The sequence below is a fragment of the Hypomesus transpacificus genome, chromosome 25 (genome assembly GCF_021917145.1).
Source record: "Hypomesus transpacificus isolate Combined female chromosome 25, fHypTra1, whole genome shotgun sequence".
Lineage (NCBI taxonomy): Eukaryota > Metazoa > Chordata > Actinopteri > Osmeriformes > Osmeridae > Hypomesus > Hypomesus transpacificus.
In genome coordinates, this window is record NC_061084.1 from 818,859 (window position 1) to 835,291 (window position 16,433).

Genomic DNA, 16,433 nt, shown 5'->3' on the forward strand with positions numbered 1-16,433 from the left:
GCCGTGTGCACTTATGTGGGTAACCAGTGTCTGCATGCCTGAAACCTGTTTTTGTGGACTACATCCAGAAAAAAAGCACAGGACTACAAGTCCCATCTTACTTGATTTGCTACTGTACCACGTGTCCTGTCCAGTGGTGTCCCCTGATGATGCTTCTTGAGCCAGTTTCCCAGACCCAGAATGGGCCCACCCATGCTGGAGGGGGTCTCTCAAAGCAATCTGTAGTCCAGGGTACCTCTTCTTCATCTGGGAAACTGGTCTTTGGTGTTTTCTGCTCTATTATCCCGAATTAGCTCCACACAGAATATTTGTGTAAATACACATTTGCAAGCGTTACAGCCAACTACAGCCAACCTACCAACGAGAAGTTAATTTATTTTATGACTGAACCTGTTCAGAGTTCAGTCTGGCATGCTGGTCACATATTGAGTTCCCCAGTAGGATGTCAGGGATCCCCTCTCTCTGGCCCCGCGACATGCCTCCCCCCCCCCCCCCCCGTACCTCAAGGCCTTGTCTTCACTAACAGTGTTCCTGTCCCTGGTCCATCTAACCCCTCTCTCCTTCCTCCACCTCCCGCACTCCTCCACCTCACCTCCCCATCAGGAGCCTCAGACCACTGTTATCCACAACCCCGCCGACGGCAACAAGGTATCCAGCATACAACGTCTTAGTTTGGTGTGTTGTCGTGTTTGCTTATGTTGTGGCGCCAGGCAGCGGGGTGATATGTTTGGATTGTGTTTCGCCCTCCATGTAAAACTAGTGTGTGCTGGGTTTGTACTCAAAACCACGAGAGGGGTCCCCTATGAAGGAAAACAAACTGTTTTATGTAATGTAATGGTGAGCTAATATTTGCATGCCACTGTTTGGACAGGCCCAGGGTACAACATGGAAGGGCTGATAGTGCATGCCACACTCTGAAATGACATTGATACCACATTGATACCACCATCCAGCATCTAACCTTGGCATTACCGCCATTTGTACACGTTCAATACTGTACACAATTCTGTAGAACAGGGGTAGCTAGGCAGCTAGGGAGTCAGATGGCTGAGCGGTTAGGGAATCGGGCTAGTAATCAGAAGGTCGCTGGTTCAATTTCCGGCTGTGCCAAATGACGTTGTGTCCTTGGGCAAGGCACTTCACCCTACTTGCCTCTGGGGGAATGTCCCTGTTACTGTAAGTCGCTCTGGATAAGAGCGTCTGCTAAATGACTAAATGGAAATGTAAATAGGCAGACTGTATTCGTTGTAAGAGCTGCTCCAAGCAGAACTAGTCATGTGTGGTAGCGTTGAGTTTCCGTGTCGGTGCACAGAGCTCTCACACAGACGGGTGTTGCATGTTGGGGATTATGTGGGGCCACGTTTGCACGCTTGACTCCAGGGCTTTGGACGCTTGGCACCCTTGCACGCTTTACAGTTTTGTAGTCCATGGCGTCGTGGGTTGTGTTCGTGAGTGGTTCATTGCATTAGTGGGTAGTTTTGTTTGTGTAGCTCAGTCGTATCTACAATTGGAAGGCCCAACAGTCAGTCAGTGAGGTAAGACTGATTATTAGCAGTGTGATCAAGGTCAGCACACATACCTCTGATGCATGTTAATCATGGGCTGTTTAGCTTGCCTGTTGCAGAGGCATGGCCAATGAAAGATACAGTCAGGAGAGGAATATAGCGTTGGTTGTCTCTTACAGGGAAACCACCCTCGTTCCGTCAATCTAGCTGATCACTTGCTCCGCAAAATGCCTTTCCATTTTCAGCGGTTGGTTAATAGGGCATCTGTGTCACTCTGCACACAGCAAATCCAATTTCCCCCGGTTGGCGGTTGCAAAAACTAAAGGGAGTGCTTCTGATGAGTCACAAGAGGGTTGTGGTGGTTTCTCTCCGAGGTCTCAGTTGGGTTTCCTTCTATGTGGGAGTCATTGTTTGTTTTTGTTTGTTGTCTGTCAGGAATCCAGCGAGAGCACCAACACCACCATTGAGGATGAGGATGTTAAAGGTAAGGAAACTTCCAAATACCTCCCTGAGATCAGCGACAATACACACCTGCATCGAGGCCTTTTTCATCCTACTTGATTCAGCGCCTGTTTAAGCCTCAGTGGCATGCCCACTGTTGGCTCCTCCTGTGCTCCTTTGAACTCATCCTGTCCTGCTATGACCTCATGACCAACCAACGTCTCCTGATTTGCCATGAAAACGTTTTGATTTGAACATTAACATCAGATTCTTTTGGTTCTCATTTGTGTGTTCGCTCACTGCTCCTGTTTCGAAGCACGTCTACACAACCATGGCTTTGCCTCGCACAACCCCCACTCTCTCCTCTCTCTCCCCTCTCTCTCTTTGTCGCTCTCCTCTCTCCCCTCTCTCTCTCTCTCTCCTCTCTCCTCTCTCTCTCTCTCTCTCTCTCCCCTCTCTCTCCTCTCTCTCCCCTCTCTCTCCTCTCTCTCCTCTCTCTCTCTCTCTCTCTCTCTCTCTTTTCACCAGATGTTCCTATCCTTTGCTCCATCCTCTTTTCGTTGTGACGATGTTTCATTGTGTTGATTCCTGTTCAGCACGGCCCTGTCTAATGCCCCTGTCTAGCCCCGCGTGTGTTTCTTTTGAGCTGCCCATGTTCCTTCTGGTGCCTTCTTCTGGTTTGCCTGTACAGTGTGTGTCTAATGCTAGTGTGTGCGTATCTAATGCCAGTGTGTGTGTGTGATGTAGAGTTGGCCTCTGTGGTCTCTCTCAGGGTCTCTCTGTGGATCTAGTTAGTAAGTCATTAGTGAGATACAGCTTTGTCCGGGACCAGAGACAATGCAGGCTGACTGGGACTGTACAGAAGGCCAGACCTGTGTGTGTGTGGATTGTGTGTGTTTGCAGGACCGTGTTTAGACCGGAGAGTGTGTGTAAACACGATCAGAGTTGGCCTCCCACAGTTGTTCCCCATATATATGATGGTCCACTGCATACACACCGTGTGTGTGTGTGGGCTGATGATGTCCCATGATGCCATGGGGCCAATGGTGACTAAACGTTTCGGTGCCCCAGTAGACAAGGCCACAGAATTGTGGTACAGTGTCTCCTTCTCACGATAGTCATTACCAGCACCTCGTCCTTCCATCCATCTAAAAAGGAAGGCCTTCCCCCTTTTTTTCCCTCAACAGAAAGGAGCCAAGAGAGTCACCCCAATCATCCGTATTAATCAGAAGTCTTTATACTCTGCCCTGAAAGGGCTTTTGAAAAGCTGACCGAAGCGTAGAAAGGATTTCATCAGGGGGTTATCTGAGATACCTGCTCCGTAACCGTTTTCCATTTATCTCACCAGCACAGTTGTAGATGGCGGGAACATGCGAGGCCAGCAACACACATTTTCGATTCCATTTTAAGAGAAACTCATTTGTAGAGTCGATGCGCCGTCGGGGCGCAAGGAGCGAGCATGTATAGTGGTGTTCTGTTAGCCTCGTCTTATTGGCTGGCTTCCACACAGATGTGGACATCCACACCGGCCTCAGATTTCCACATTTACTTTGTTTTCTCTGGCAGCAACTTTGTTTTCATGTGGTGTTGTTTTTCCGATGTTTGTCGCTCTGATACGATGGCTCTGTCTGTGGGTGGTCAGACGAGGAGAAAGGAAGATGAGAGCAAAGTCTTTCGCTCGATGCCTCATTTGCTTCCTCCGTCATAGTTTAATGCCTCCGTTAGGGTCTCTTTAGACTTCCTGTCTACCCGGTGACATCATCATCCCCCGCCAGGCTGTCTGTGATGAGGCTTTTATAGGCTCCGCTCTCCCAACACTCTCATCAGATGATTCCTCCTTCCCTCAGTCTCTCTGTTGTCACTTCACAGCTGGAAATAAGCCGCCATCTCCTCAACGACTTGTCTTCCACTCCATTAAATGTTCATTTTTGCATCTCTCCTTTGTGTTTGCTTTTTCCCCGACCCCCGCCTTTTTATAATCCAACACCATCCATCCATTTTTTCCCTCCCCTTTATTTACCCGTCCTCACTCGCCCTCACACAATCACTCATCCGTCCCTCCATCCATCCCTCTACCTCAACCAGCACTCCGTCGCTCTCAGAAATACCTTCATGAGCAGTCGGGCACCCACCTGTCCTCCTCCCCTCCCCCCTCCCCCTCCTCTTGCTGGTTCTCCCCCAGTGAGTGGCCCAGCGGGGAGGAGTGCTGCCAGTACGTCCTGAGGGCTCTCGTAGCCGCCTACCTCCTCCTCCTCGCCTGCTTCTTTCTCGCCTGTCTCTCTGTCTGCCCCCCGGTCGCCCACCACTGTGGCCCCTGGCACACACCCCCTCCCCAGGGGGGTCCCGCCGGCCCCCGCACCCTTCCCCCGGCCAGCCTGGGTGACGGAGACACGCAGTGTAAGTTCCTCCAAAGACAAAGGGGGGAGAGGGAGCTGCGGGACCCACCTCCCTTTGAGTCTGGTAGACTAGCCCCTCCCCCTCCCCGTGATGTCTTCCTGAGCAGTGAAGCTGTGCCTGTAGTGTAGTACATCTACGCTCGTGTAGGACTGAAGCACAGACTGCTGTGCTCTGCTGCCCCCTGCAGGTCTGAGCCTGCTTTGACACCCTGCCTGGGAACTGTAACCAGTAACTTGCTGTCACACCGCTTGCTGTAAAGATCAAAGTGTGTGTTCATGCATTTGTCCTCAGATTTAAACCCTGTAATAATGCACACACACACACTTACAGACAGAGGAAGGTACACACACACAGTCCAAACACTTAAATCTCTACAGACTCCATTAGTGACAACATATTGTGCAGTGTCAGACTTGTGCAGAAATAATGACATTGTCCTCTATGGTGTGACTGGTAATATTGTGCATGAGGAGAAACTGAGTGTTGCGTTGGGGTCCATGGCAGGCGCGTTCCCTCAGGATCCGTTGAAAGCCTCCAGTGAGAAGCACCATTGTCCTCGTCGACAGAGACAGTCTGTCTCCCTCAGTAGACATTATTTCCACTCTGGAAATCCCTCTGTAATAACCTCATTCTTGAAACTGTGTATCGTGTGTGAAATGTGTGTGAGTTCTTGCATCTTTATGTATTTAAATGGATACAAATTGAGTTTGCCATGGCTGTGCAACTGTCACAACATTTCGAGCAGTTTCACTTTGATACTGCACTGCAAAAACTCAAGTGTATTTTTCTCATTTCTAGTCAAAATGTCATATCACACTTAATATAGGACACAATCCCTTAGAGTAAGAGTTCATTGAGTTTTAAAGAACTAGTTTTTAGACAATGTATCTTGTCAAGTGAAAGTCTTGAAAAGATCTTGTTTGAAGTCATATCTCAGATGAAACAAGCAACAACAAAACATTTGACTCATATTTTTGTCAAGCCTTTCACATTTTCTATTACTGTCAGGATTACTGATTTTTAAGCGTTAATATAATATGTAAATGTCAGGGATTTTGCCCTATTTCAAGAATTTTGTAAAGAAGTAAATGCTGAATTTAATAAAATTATACTAGATAATTTTGCTTATTTTAAATACAAATTCACCTAATTTTAGTACTTTTTTCTTGTTTTTTTTAAAGATGGCTTTTTGCAGTATACTCAGGAATACTCAAAATGCTTGCACTTGAACTTCCCTTTTGGGGGAACATTTTTATTTTTGAGCATGAGTTTATGAGACACAAAACTTCACAATACTAGCAAAATATATCTAAGAATTAGTTTTCCAAGCTAATTTCAAGCGGTCTCTTATTTCAAGAATCTTATCAAGCTAATTTTGACTTGTTCCATTGGCAGATTTTTGTAAACTTACTACAAGCCAAAGAAAACAACTGATTTTTGGAATGGCACTTTTTGCAGTGTTAACTTGATCTTAGCAAGCATAGTAGCACTATTTAAAACCCTCTGTTTCCACAATCGCTATCGGGTCAAAAAGATTTGCTTCCTTCCCTGCTCAACAGCTGTTTTTGGAGAGATGGATGAAGTGGGCCTCTTCTGGCAGTACGGTGTGCTTGTTTAGTGCCTTCACAAACAGAGGGGCGCAGAGCAAAGTCCCTCAGCAGTGTGTCAACACTTCATGTTCCCTCCGCACCGTCACATTTGTTTTATTTCCTGCTGAGCCAGGACATTTGTTGAAATAGCCAGTCATAGTCAGGCTGATCAAGTCTGAACTTCGGCCGTCCCAGGGTCTCCTCTCTCTTTACCAGGGTGAGGTGGGGTTGCCTAGGGCTAAAGACACTTGGAAGAAACATGGCGCTTATTTCTGGCCTCTGTCTTCTGTTCTTCATATCGTTTGAAAGTGTCAAAGGGACTGAAACTGTGCAAGGTAACATTTTTTTGACAACTTTCATTAAATGCTCAGCATAAATCTTAAGTGTTCGCCGGTGTTTTTGTGCTTTGGAAGCCATTCTGCATTCTCACTCACCACGCCATTGTAAATCTCTTCATCCTACAGTTCCTCAAGAACGGATCACTTTTCTCTCTTACTCTCTATTCTTATAGTCATTACTACTTAGCTTGCCTACTTTCCGTGGTAGGTGATGGGATGTACTGACTGTGCGTGCACGGTATAAACATCCGTGGTACTGGTGGAGGACCCACCCTGTCTCTCCCCGCGTGTGAGCCTTCTGGTCTTGCTGTGGTGCCGGTTCATTTCAGCTACCTTTACTGAACCCTTTTCCATTATATTCAGTAGGAAGTCTCAAGCCAGTATTGTGTACTTTGAGATTGTTGGGATGCTGTTTGTGATGCTCTCTTGTCTCCTCTCTCTTTCTCCCTCTCTGTCTCCCAGCTCGCAAGCAGGAGATCATCAAAGTGACTGAGCAGCTGATTGAAGCCATCAACAATGGCGATTTTGAAGCCTACACGTCAGTCCTCATACCCCCACCTCGCGCAGTCCACATCAACACCACGGCACTATTCACTGCGGATCTCCATGGAAAAACCCACGTGTGTGTGTGTGTTCCTCATTTTCCATGTGTCTCACAGGAAGATCTGCGACCCTGGACTTACGTCCTTTGAACCAGAGGCCCTGGGGAATCTGGTGGAGGGCACTGACTTCCACCGCTTCTACTTTGATAACTGTAAGGCCCCATGACCTGTAGCTTACTGGAAAAACATGTTGATACTTCAAGGACCGTGCCTTGAGGTCATTCGATTCTGACTCCCTCCCTCCCCCAGCTCTGTCCAGGGTGAAGCTGCAGCCCATCCACACCATCCTGCTGAACCCCCACGTCCACATCATCGGCGACGATGCGGCGTGCATCGCCTACATCCGGCTGACCCAGTACCTGGATGGCAGTGGCTCTCCCCGCACCATGCAGTCTGAGGAGACCCGCATCTGGCACCGCCGCGACGGCAAGTGGCAGAACATCCACTTCCATCGCTCCGGGTCACCCACCGTGCCTGCCAAGTAGAGAGGTGAGTCCCTCTGCCCTGCCCCATCTAGGTAGCTGTGAGCCTGATGGGTATCACCTCAGTGCTGTGAACCTTGTGGTTCAGCCTTCTGTTGTCAGTTGGCACCTGTTGAAGTCTTTAATGACATAAAATTGCTTCACGCTCAGCTGGTAAAACCGTGATATAACGAGTCCAAACGTTTTGTGTTATAGTTGAGAGAACCCGACCCACCCTCCACTCTCAACCTACATTGGTTCGCTGACCATGGAGATCCCGCCTACCAGGTGTCTGTCATGTCTCTCACCCAATCCCCATCTAGCATTGCTACCACTCTGCCCTCTCAGAGTGTTGTTTACATATCGTCGCTGCTGGACTGAAGATTCTTGTAAACATACAGAAAAAACACCATGAAATCTCAAATATATCATTTTACTATTATTTTTTTAATTTTTCACATTCATTCTTCCCAGTCTTATCTAGGAGATGGAATGGAAGCATGTTTTTTTCTATGGTTTTTTGGTTTTAGACAGTCTTAAGTTTAAAAGCCATATAGATACTGTATACATCCATTCCAGAGATATGGAAATGTTTTTTTGTAGAGAAGATGAGTTTCAATCTTGTGTATGTACCTGGCTCTGTTTCAGCCTGAACTGACAACTGTCTCATATTCTGAATCCAACACATCAGCCAGATCACCAGTTCTGTTTTCGTAATATCTGTTGCCTTTTAGGTGGACTTATGTCGAAACATAAGTGAACAGTCGCTTGCTTTTTGGTGATGTATAGACTTTGTGATTGATTGTGATTTGCTATATCCTTGCTTAAAGTTTGGAGTATTAACTGTTGAAAGATGACCTTAGTTTACAGTCTTACAGTTTGGTTTTGTTGCTCTTGATTAGCTAATTATTAAGTATGATTAATAGGAATTTCAATTGACATTTTTACAGTGAGGACACCTAAGATCCATGTTTTGCTGTGCGCGTTACATCACATGAAAAGGGAGATTTGAGTAGTCGAATGTTAACTATAGATATACTGAGTACATTGATACACATGGCCATTGTATTACACATTTTAAAGTCAATCATATTTTCACAAGGATATAAAGTGAATTTTATCGGTTATATACGTTTTTGTTTACGTTTTATATTGTGATATTGATAATGTAGGTTGTTCTTTCGGATTTCTTTTCAGTCTTATCATTGAATTATTTTGGAGCTTAACCCAGTAATAATAATACAATATTGTATAGTGCATGACCCTTTTTGTCTAGTTCTCCCCCCCCCCCCCCCCCCTCCTTAGTCTTGAAACATCTGATTTCCTCAGTGTATGTACCCACAAAACTTAATCTGCTGTGTTTGTGTCTTGGAGGAAACCTTTTCTAAATCCTTTCTATTATCAAAAAAAAAAACTGAACTAGTTCCCTATGCTCCACAGTTTAAACTACAAATTGATGCTTACAAAATAATTTGAAGTCATTTGGAATAGCTTTGTTTCAGTAAGCTAAATATTTGCAAATAGGTGCGATTTAGGATTGTTAGTTTTTGTTAATTACATTCATTAACTTTTTATTTAGTTGGTGGCATTGCAAAACCGGTAAGCATACATCTGAGTGAGTAACACAGTGGTGTTTTTATTTTGGTTTCATTTATGATTTGGTCACAATTGAAGTAGAGCCACATGTCTATATGTGTATGACGACCACACCCTTGGGTTCTTCGTTATGGGATAGTGGGGTAGGGACACAACACGATTGTGCTTTGATTTCCTTCTTACTTTACAACACACTGTTTTATAAGGTGTCAAAAATTCACTGTTGGACAAAGTGTATACTGTTGCCATGGTGAGAGGACTGATACATGTTTAAGAAACGTCAAATAAAGATGTGACTTCTGCCAAATGTTGGTTTTGGTCGCTTCTTTATTGACATATTAGCTGTGATCAAATATAACTATGCACCCTCTTCTAGAGAAAATACAGGATTTATGGAGGCATTTCTGCATACTCCCTGAATACCAGAATGGAACAAGGTAGGTATTAATTTAGTGTCCTTGGTATCAGCAAGACACACTACTGTTCTCGTGTGTGTGTGTATATTAGTATTATAGACACTAACTCATCCCGGAACTGTTGCACGGTTTAGGAAATATTTGTGCCACAGTGAAACATCTCAAATCTTTGAGCGTTAACAACAGTAGCAGTCTGGTTCGGTTCAGTTGCTAGTTAGCTTTTGGAAGATGGCTAATAACACTTTTTAAGCTGCAGTAATGTAAATTGTATGTTTGTCCTTTATTAATGTGAAAATACACCCCGTAAACTCTTGTTTCTCCAAGTATTTGAACATTATGGGCATGTTATATCAATTTAAACAACAGGTTTGGAGTTGCTAGTTTAACTTCAGAACACTTCAAAATGTCCCCATAAATTGTACCCCTTCTGTAGTTTATTTAATGTTTTATTTTATACAAGTAGGAATAAAGACAAGTACACCATAGCCTACACGTTTGACACATGTACATTTTTATTTTCTGTAACGTACACACTGCAGTTGCAATGTCTGGTTAGCGTTTCAATTTATTGTATTAATAAGTTGATAACGAATACATGCCCGCATAGATATTCAAACTGTAAATATGTATAATATTGTTATCACCATGGAGACAAGATGCTGATTCATCAAATCAAAATTATACATTTTTTTCCCCGCTTTTCTTTTTTTTTTTTTTTTACATTTGTTGTATTCTCGCTTTTGATCACAGAAAGTACACGGCAAGGTGAGAACCATATTTTGACAGATATAGTCTGTACCGCAAGTAATACCTAAGATAGTTTGACAGGCCAAAATTCCATCCATGTCAAGTTTGATTTGCAAACGTCCATCTTCTGCTCTCACACACATTCACACTCAGACACACACACAGGCCAGATAAGCACAGACGTACGCCATTAATACAATAAATGAAATATGCAAAGGTGATGCCATCTGTAAAAGACAGGAAATAATAATCAAACTAGATTATCACGATTTACCATTCAACACCAACAACAAACAAAATGAACAGCAAGTCAAAGACATTCTTTCTCCTAAACCTTCTTTTTACAATCTTAACAAGCTTCATAAAAGCTATAGAAGACAATCAAGAGTACCATGGACAGGGAAGGGAGGTGAAGTGCTATTACAAACTTGTGTGAAAGAAAACCAGTGTGAACCTTACTGAACCTAGGGTTCAGCGCAAAATGGTCAGTCAAAATGTAGAACATTCCTGATCACTAATTTCTTTGAACAAACGGCAGGTTATATTGACGCCAGTGAAGATGCTATGCGCTAACACATTTACACACGTGGAAGTTTTGTGATGTCTCGCTAAGAAGAAATTGTGAAAACACAACACAGACATAAAAAAAGACATGTTCTTGGGGCTAAAAGCTTACAAAGCCCATGCCAAGACAACTAGACATCACACACTTCACCAGCAGGAGCTAACTTTGTAAACAGAAAAGTGGTATAACGGTTTGTGGATTGATTCTGTGCCTGTAAAACAGTGTGATCCAAGACTCCTTGATGAAAGACAGCATTCATTATCTCTTTACAGTATGTTTCAAAAGCTCAGCAACATTAAACTTATAGGCCAATGTCTTTCGACCTGGGGACAGTAGATCTAGTCTGATTGGTGCACGTACAGCAGTTACAGAGGGCAAATGTACTGTATCAATTAAATGCTTGAATTGCTGTTGTCTTTTGCAGCGCATGTATGTTTTTCTCCTCTATATACACATGTTTACAATCGTCCTTTGAGAAGAGGCCCGTGCATGAGGCAAACGTCCGTGAAGCCCCCCACCATTTTAAGTTTTCCATTGATCTTTGTGTTTGTTCAGTATTGTACCACAGCAGCCCAAAAAAAGGAGAGCAAAATCAATCTACGTTCATTTGTCACCCGACAATAAAAAGGGAACTATCTTTGGTCACAAAACTTAGCAAATGAAACAAAGTCAAAAGGGGAAAAAAAGGAAAAAAGTTGAAGCCCTAAAATAAATATTGTTCCGTTTTTTGCCACAAAGGGAAGAAAAAAAATCCAAACCAAAACACAAGCCAGTGTCTGCAACAGAGGGGTTGAGATCGGGGCTTCTAAAACCAGGGGTTCAGTCATGGGCTTGGCTGTTTGAATAACTCACCTCAGAAGGTGTAGGACTAAGCAGGGTGAGTGAGGCTAAGAAGAGTTACCCAAATCACTGTTGCTTCTCTTCTTCCTCCCCCTCCTCTCTGTCCTCCTCCTCCTCCTGCTGGTCCTCGGCACAGTAGCGCTGGAGCAGTGTGTGCAGGTGGTGCTGAAGTGCGTCTGGCTGCATGGCCTTTGGGGGGACGTCCACACACTCCAGGTGCACATGCTTACCCTGGGCGTCCCTCACCACTGTCCTCTTCTGGGTGCGCGACCTACACATCTGGGTTCTGGACACACACACAGAGGGGTGGAGAGGGAGGAGGGAGAGATCCTGTTAAGGAGATACGTGCTGCTGAGGATTGTCATCTTGGATTTGATGAAAACCCTTTCTGATAGGTCATACTGACTCGTGCCTAGTCCATCAACACACCATGCAGGGTTGCTTCTTTTTCGCCACACCCATCTGATTAGTTACTGAGGTGAATGCTCACGTTAGAATCTGCCGTAGGGGTTTCAATCCTGGTACATGGTCCTGTATGTTTCCCTCCTCCAACACACCTGATTTTAAGGAATGGGTTGTTATGAAGCTCAGCGGAAGCCTAATAACAACCATTCATTTGAATCAGGTGTGTTGGAGCAGGGAAACATCTAAAACATACAGGACAGAGGACCCCGAGGACCAGGATTGAACACCCCCCTAAGCTACAGTGACATGCTTTGACGTCAAATCTTTGGGGCGCTACATCAACATAGCCTGTATTGTTAACCAACACACTGCAGTTCCATGCTGGCTGCAAACCTTTTGACAACAGAGCCGTCGTCCTTGACAACCTCTCTTTCTACTAAATGAGGCAGGAGGATTTTCCCAAAGCCTCCAGCATAACTCAACGCCTATATGTGACAGAACAAGAGCAGGTGGTTTCAGAGACTGTAGGGTCCACCATTAGCCTTGGTACAATTGATCATCTTAAATGTATCAGCCTTTATCACCAACCAGGAAAGTTAACAGGAGAAAAGGATTACTGGCTCTTCAGAGCTCTTACCTTCTCAAAGTCCTCTTTGGCTGAGGGGAGATCTGCAGCCAGCGAGCGGTCTCCGGTCTGCTTCTCCATCCTCTCGCCCCTGACCACCGTGGTCTTCACCACCTTGCTGACCTTCCGGCCCTGCGCAGGCTCCGCCTCAAACTCAGAGGCAGTGGCAGCGCCCACCAGCACATGGGGCTCCGAGAAGGTCACCTAGACAGGGCACGTGCCGAGTTCAAAAGGTCACGGATGTCACCAGTACACAGTAGTATTCATTACATGTGTCGGTACCATGAACCATTTTATGTCCTGGTCTGAATACTGTCATTACTGTAGTTTGAAAAGTCAGTCAGTCACCTCAGTCTGATCTCCCTCGCTCCGGACCACCGTCCTCTTCACCACCTTGGAGAAGGAGTCTCCCTCCTCCACATGGACCATCTCCTGGTGAGATCCCTCCATTGTCACATCCTGCCTCGGCACGCCGTCCGGGGACACATACTGACGAATCACCTTCCTGGTGATCTGGAGGGGACACGGCAGAATGTCAATGCTGTATGCCAGTTGGTTTGTTTTGAGTTGAATTAGAATCACTGTCAAGTCAACACCAAATACACCAGTATTTGTACATGTGTATTGACAGTATGTACATTCATACAACAAGTTAGTTCCGACCAAAACATTTGATTGGACAAGAGGCCTTCCATGTGTGCTGATATTTGGTGATAAAAGTACAGGGACTTTTAACTATACCTGCATCACTCTGCTTTCATTAATGGCTGATCTATCAAACTGTTAACTTGTCACTTTAATACCGGATCATGTTTGTGTTGGCAGAGCCAAATAAATGATTAATCAAACAAATCATAGTCTGTTGTCACTTTAACTAATAAATGTTTCTTCTAGAACTGTTGTATTAGAGCTTCGGCACTCTTGACTGGAATACATGTGTGTACATAGCGTGTGGCTCTACCTTCTTCACCACCATGTTGCCATGTTCATCTGTGTACTGCTCTTCTGTCACGGTCTGTGGTGGGATGTCGGGCAGCTCATCCACCTGGAGGGAGAACACAAGCACACAGTCAGGTCTTTGATGGTATAGAACAGAACACACTCGGAACATTCATGGCCACCGGCCACACAGAGGTAAAAAAATAAACGTCAGGTAACAACCTCGGTTGTTTGAAATTTCAAACTCGTGGCAAGAAGAGAAGTGTAATATGGTACAAAATGAGAATGCGGTGTAAAACGATTATGAAAGACAAATGAAAAACAAGAAAAGCCACCTTTTGCAGCAGGAAACTTTGTAGGATTTGACTCAAAGCACAGCAAACAGCCCCCCACCCTCCACTACTACTCTCTAATCCTCCACAGCACACAGGCAGACAGCCTCCACCCCACCATGCCTGCAGTACCTGGATAATTACTCTGCGCCGGACCACTCTGGTGGTCAACACCTCCTCCTCTGAACTATCCGACAGCAGCCCTAACTCTTCAGCTATCTCCTGGGAGACAGCACAAGGGCATTGTGGGTAGGGAGATATAGTTACAGATACAGTACACGGACATAACATGACTGCAAGCACATGAGGACAGGCTCCAGGCAATGATTGTTCCTTCTGTTCTCTGTTTTATAACAAAACTTCTTTCTAGGTGGCTAGTGAGGCAGGGCATTATTTTATACTAGATATGATTATGGGGTTGATGAAGATGAAGAGAAGGTACACTCATAGAACAGCCTTCAATCACATCAGCCATGCAAGATAGGAAAGTGGGTACTCATTCTTAGCCACACACGCAAGCCCTTCAGCAGGGGGTGGTTATGTGAATAGCATTTACAAATAACACAATATACTATGTTCAAAACCCCTGCAAAACATATGATACAACTCACTCGTCAAACACAGCAAAAGGGAGCATTATCAAAATCAAATGATTTGATTGTGGGTCAGGCTTAAGATGATTCCATAGTACAGTTATTAATACGCTTTTTAGGACCTTAACAGTGTGTTGTAAGTATATATACGTGCAAACACACCACTGAGGTTCTCATTAGTCTCTGTGTAGAGTGTTAATACGAGTGTTTGAATCAGCGGATCTTCTTTTTTGCCTGCAAGGACACTGCAATCAGCCTCAGAAACCAGGGAGCAAACCAGGGAAGGGTGCACTCGACCTCATGCGCTACCTCTTACCCTTCCAAGAGAGTCATCATCGTCATCTTCAAACCCTTGTTGTCCCCTAGCCGGAAGCTCCTCACACATTGGAAAAGCACCTGCAGATCTGTGGTCTGAATCGTAGGCAAAGTCACCAAGACTTTCACTACCTGAGGAAAAGCGACTGCGATCATCGACTCGTAGGAACGGGTACCCAGTGTACACTGGACTTTCCTTACGGATGCCAGCATCAGGACTGCTGGGTAGTGGAGATGGGGGTTCTGAGACGTGATAAGCCATCTCTGGATCTTCTGGCTCAAGGTCATTGGGATCTGAGGTGTCGGAGAAGGCCTGTTTGCAGTCGAAGAACTCAAGGTCTTCGTCTTCTTCTTCAGTGGTTTCTTTGTCCAGAGAAACTTCTATGGTTGGGGGGTTTGAGTTTTCTGGTCCAAATGCTGAGAGGGATTTCTCAAATTCAGAAAGGACTCTGTTGAAGTCAGGAGAAAATTGAAAGTCTTCTGCCCCACCAGGAATGACTTTCACAAGTTCTAAAGGACCCTGAGCCCCCTGGTTTGCGGTTCTATTCCGATCTTTATCTGAAGAACAGTCACTAAACACTGGGGACACTGGACTCAGATCTGCCAGGGAGACCTGAGAGCCTTCTGACACTCTCAAGGACAGGTGTCCAGAGAACAGTGCTTCGTAATCCGGTGGTACCAGAAACTGGCTTGACATTGGCGAAAAGTCATTGCTTTGAGTTTCATCAGATGTTGATTGACTCCAGTTGGAAAACCGTTCAAATGGTGAGGAGGACGGGCTGAACTCGAAGAGTCCTGTGTCAGCTTTAGAACAGGTTTCTGAAGGAGATTGATGTAGGTTCGGTGTTACAGCTCTGTGAGTTGTATCCTGATCAGGAAAATGTAGTGGGGTCGAGATCAGTGGTTTAGGATGAGTGGTTGTCTTGGTCTTTGTGGTAGACGAGCGGACCACACATTCTGGTGTCAAATCGGAAGACCATTGCTCAAGTAAAGTATGTTCTTTTTGTTTAGTAGGCAACTTCCCCAAACTTGACTGCAATTGTGTTTCCTCTGCAGATTGAGTGGATGCCTGGAGATAGATATTGAGATAACCTCAACATGACAATTTAGACTTTACAGCATGGGATGCACCAAAACAATCACATCCATGGCACCACAGTAGCATGAGTTTACAACGAGCAGGGTTTCAATTGATAGTCTGAAAACATCTGATAAAGAAAAGCCAGAAAAAACCTTTAGAGGCATGCACGTGACTTGCTTACTTCACCATAGTATCCGATACAGTTAAGAAACACAACCTACTTATTTTCTTACTGCAATCAGTTAGTTAACTCACTCCATCAATCCAAATACCATGTTAATGTACATCCATTAGAATCAAAGTCCATTCCAGTGCATTTCCACACAGAAAATCCAGACGTGTCGTTTTACCCACAAAATCGTACATTACAGTTAGCTGTTATTGCAATCCTTCATGACACAAGCCAGGCCAGTCTTTCCAGAGCCCACGATGCTCTGATTCTTACCCTCTGTTTGCCTTCCTGTGTCTCCAGTTGACCTCTGGGATGCAGGGAAGTTTCTCTATGCCGCTTTACTTCCTGGACCTTTACTGGTTGTGGGTATGAAGTGGTGTCTCTACCAACCTTGCTGATGTTTTGTAAAGTTACGATGTTAACAGTGTTTAAAAGTTCCTGTGTCTGGTCTTTGGAAATGGCCATGGCTTCTGA

General features: G+C 44.9%; 2 protein-coding genes across 12 annotated transcripts in view; one reads left to right on the forward strand and one right to left on the reverse strand.

Moving 5' to 3' along the window:
- The window catches only part of camk2d1 (calcium/calmodulin-dependent protein kinase (CaM kinase) II delta 1), a 51,758-nt gene extending 42,522 nt beyond the window's left edge, over positions 1 to 9,236 (forward strand). For 7 of the 11 annotated variants that reach the window (XM_047049198.1, XM_047049200.1, XM_047049199.1 and 4 more), the window contains 6 exons: positions 604 to 648; positions 1,941 to 1,989; positions 6,733 to 6,808; positions 6,930 to 7,024; positions 7,122 to 7,361; positions 7,550 to 9,236. In XM_047049198.1, coding sequence (XP_046905154.1) covers positions 604 to 648; positions 1,941 to 1,989; positions 6,733 to 6,808; positions 6,930 to 7,024; positions 7,122 to 7,357 — 501 coding nt within the window. In that variant the 3' untranslated portion in view covers positions 7,358 to 7,361; positions 7,550 to 9,236. The remainder of the gene's footprint in view (positions 1 to 603; positions 649 to 1,940; positions 1,990 to 6,732; positions 6,809 to 6,929; positions 7,025 to 7,121; positions 7,362 to 7,549) is intronic. The other 4 variants (XM_047049206.1, XM_047049209.1, XM_047049205.1 and 1 more) reach the window with 1 other exon arrangement.
- Positions 9,237 to 9,841: 605 nt separating this feature from the next.
- ank2b (ankyrin 2b, neuronal) overlaps positions 9,842 to 16,433 on the reverse strand; it is a 74,971-nt gene continuing 68,379 nt past the window's right edge. Inside the window, exons 47-51 of the mRNA XM_047048822.1 lie at positions 13,489 to 13,572; positions 12,876 to 13,040; positions 12,540 to 12,731; positions 12,296 to 12,387; positions 9,842 to 11,783 (exon numbers count right to left, since the gene is read on the reverse strand). Coding sequence (XP_046904778.1) covers positions 11,564 to 11,783; positions 12,296 to 12,387; positions 12,540 to 12,731; positions 12,876 to 13,040; positions 13,489 to 13,572 — 753 coding nt within the window. The 3' untranslated portion in view covers positions 9,842 to 11,563. The remainder of the gene's footprint in view (positions 11,784 to 12,295; positions 12,388 to 12,539; positions 12,732 to 12,875; positions 13,041 to 13,488; positions 13,573 to 16,433) is intronic.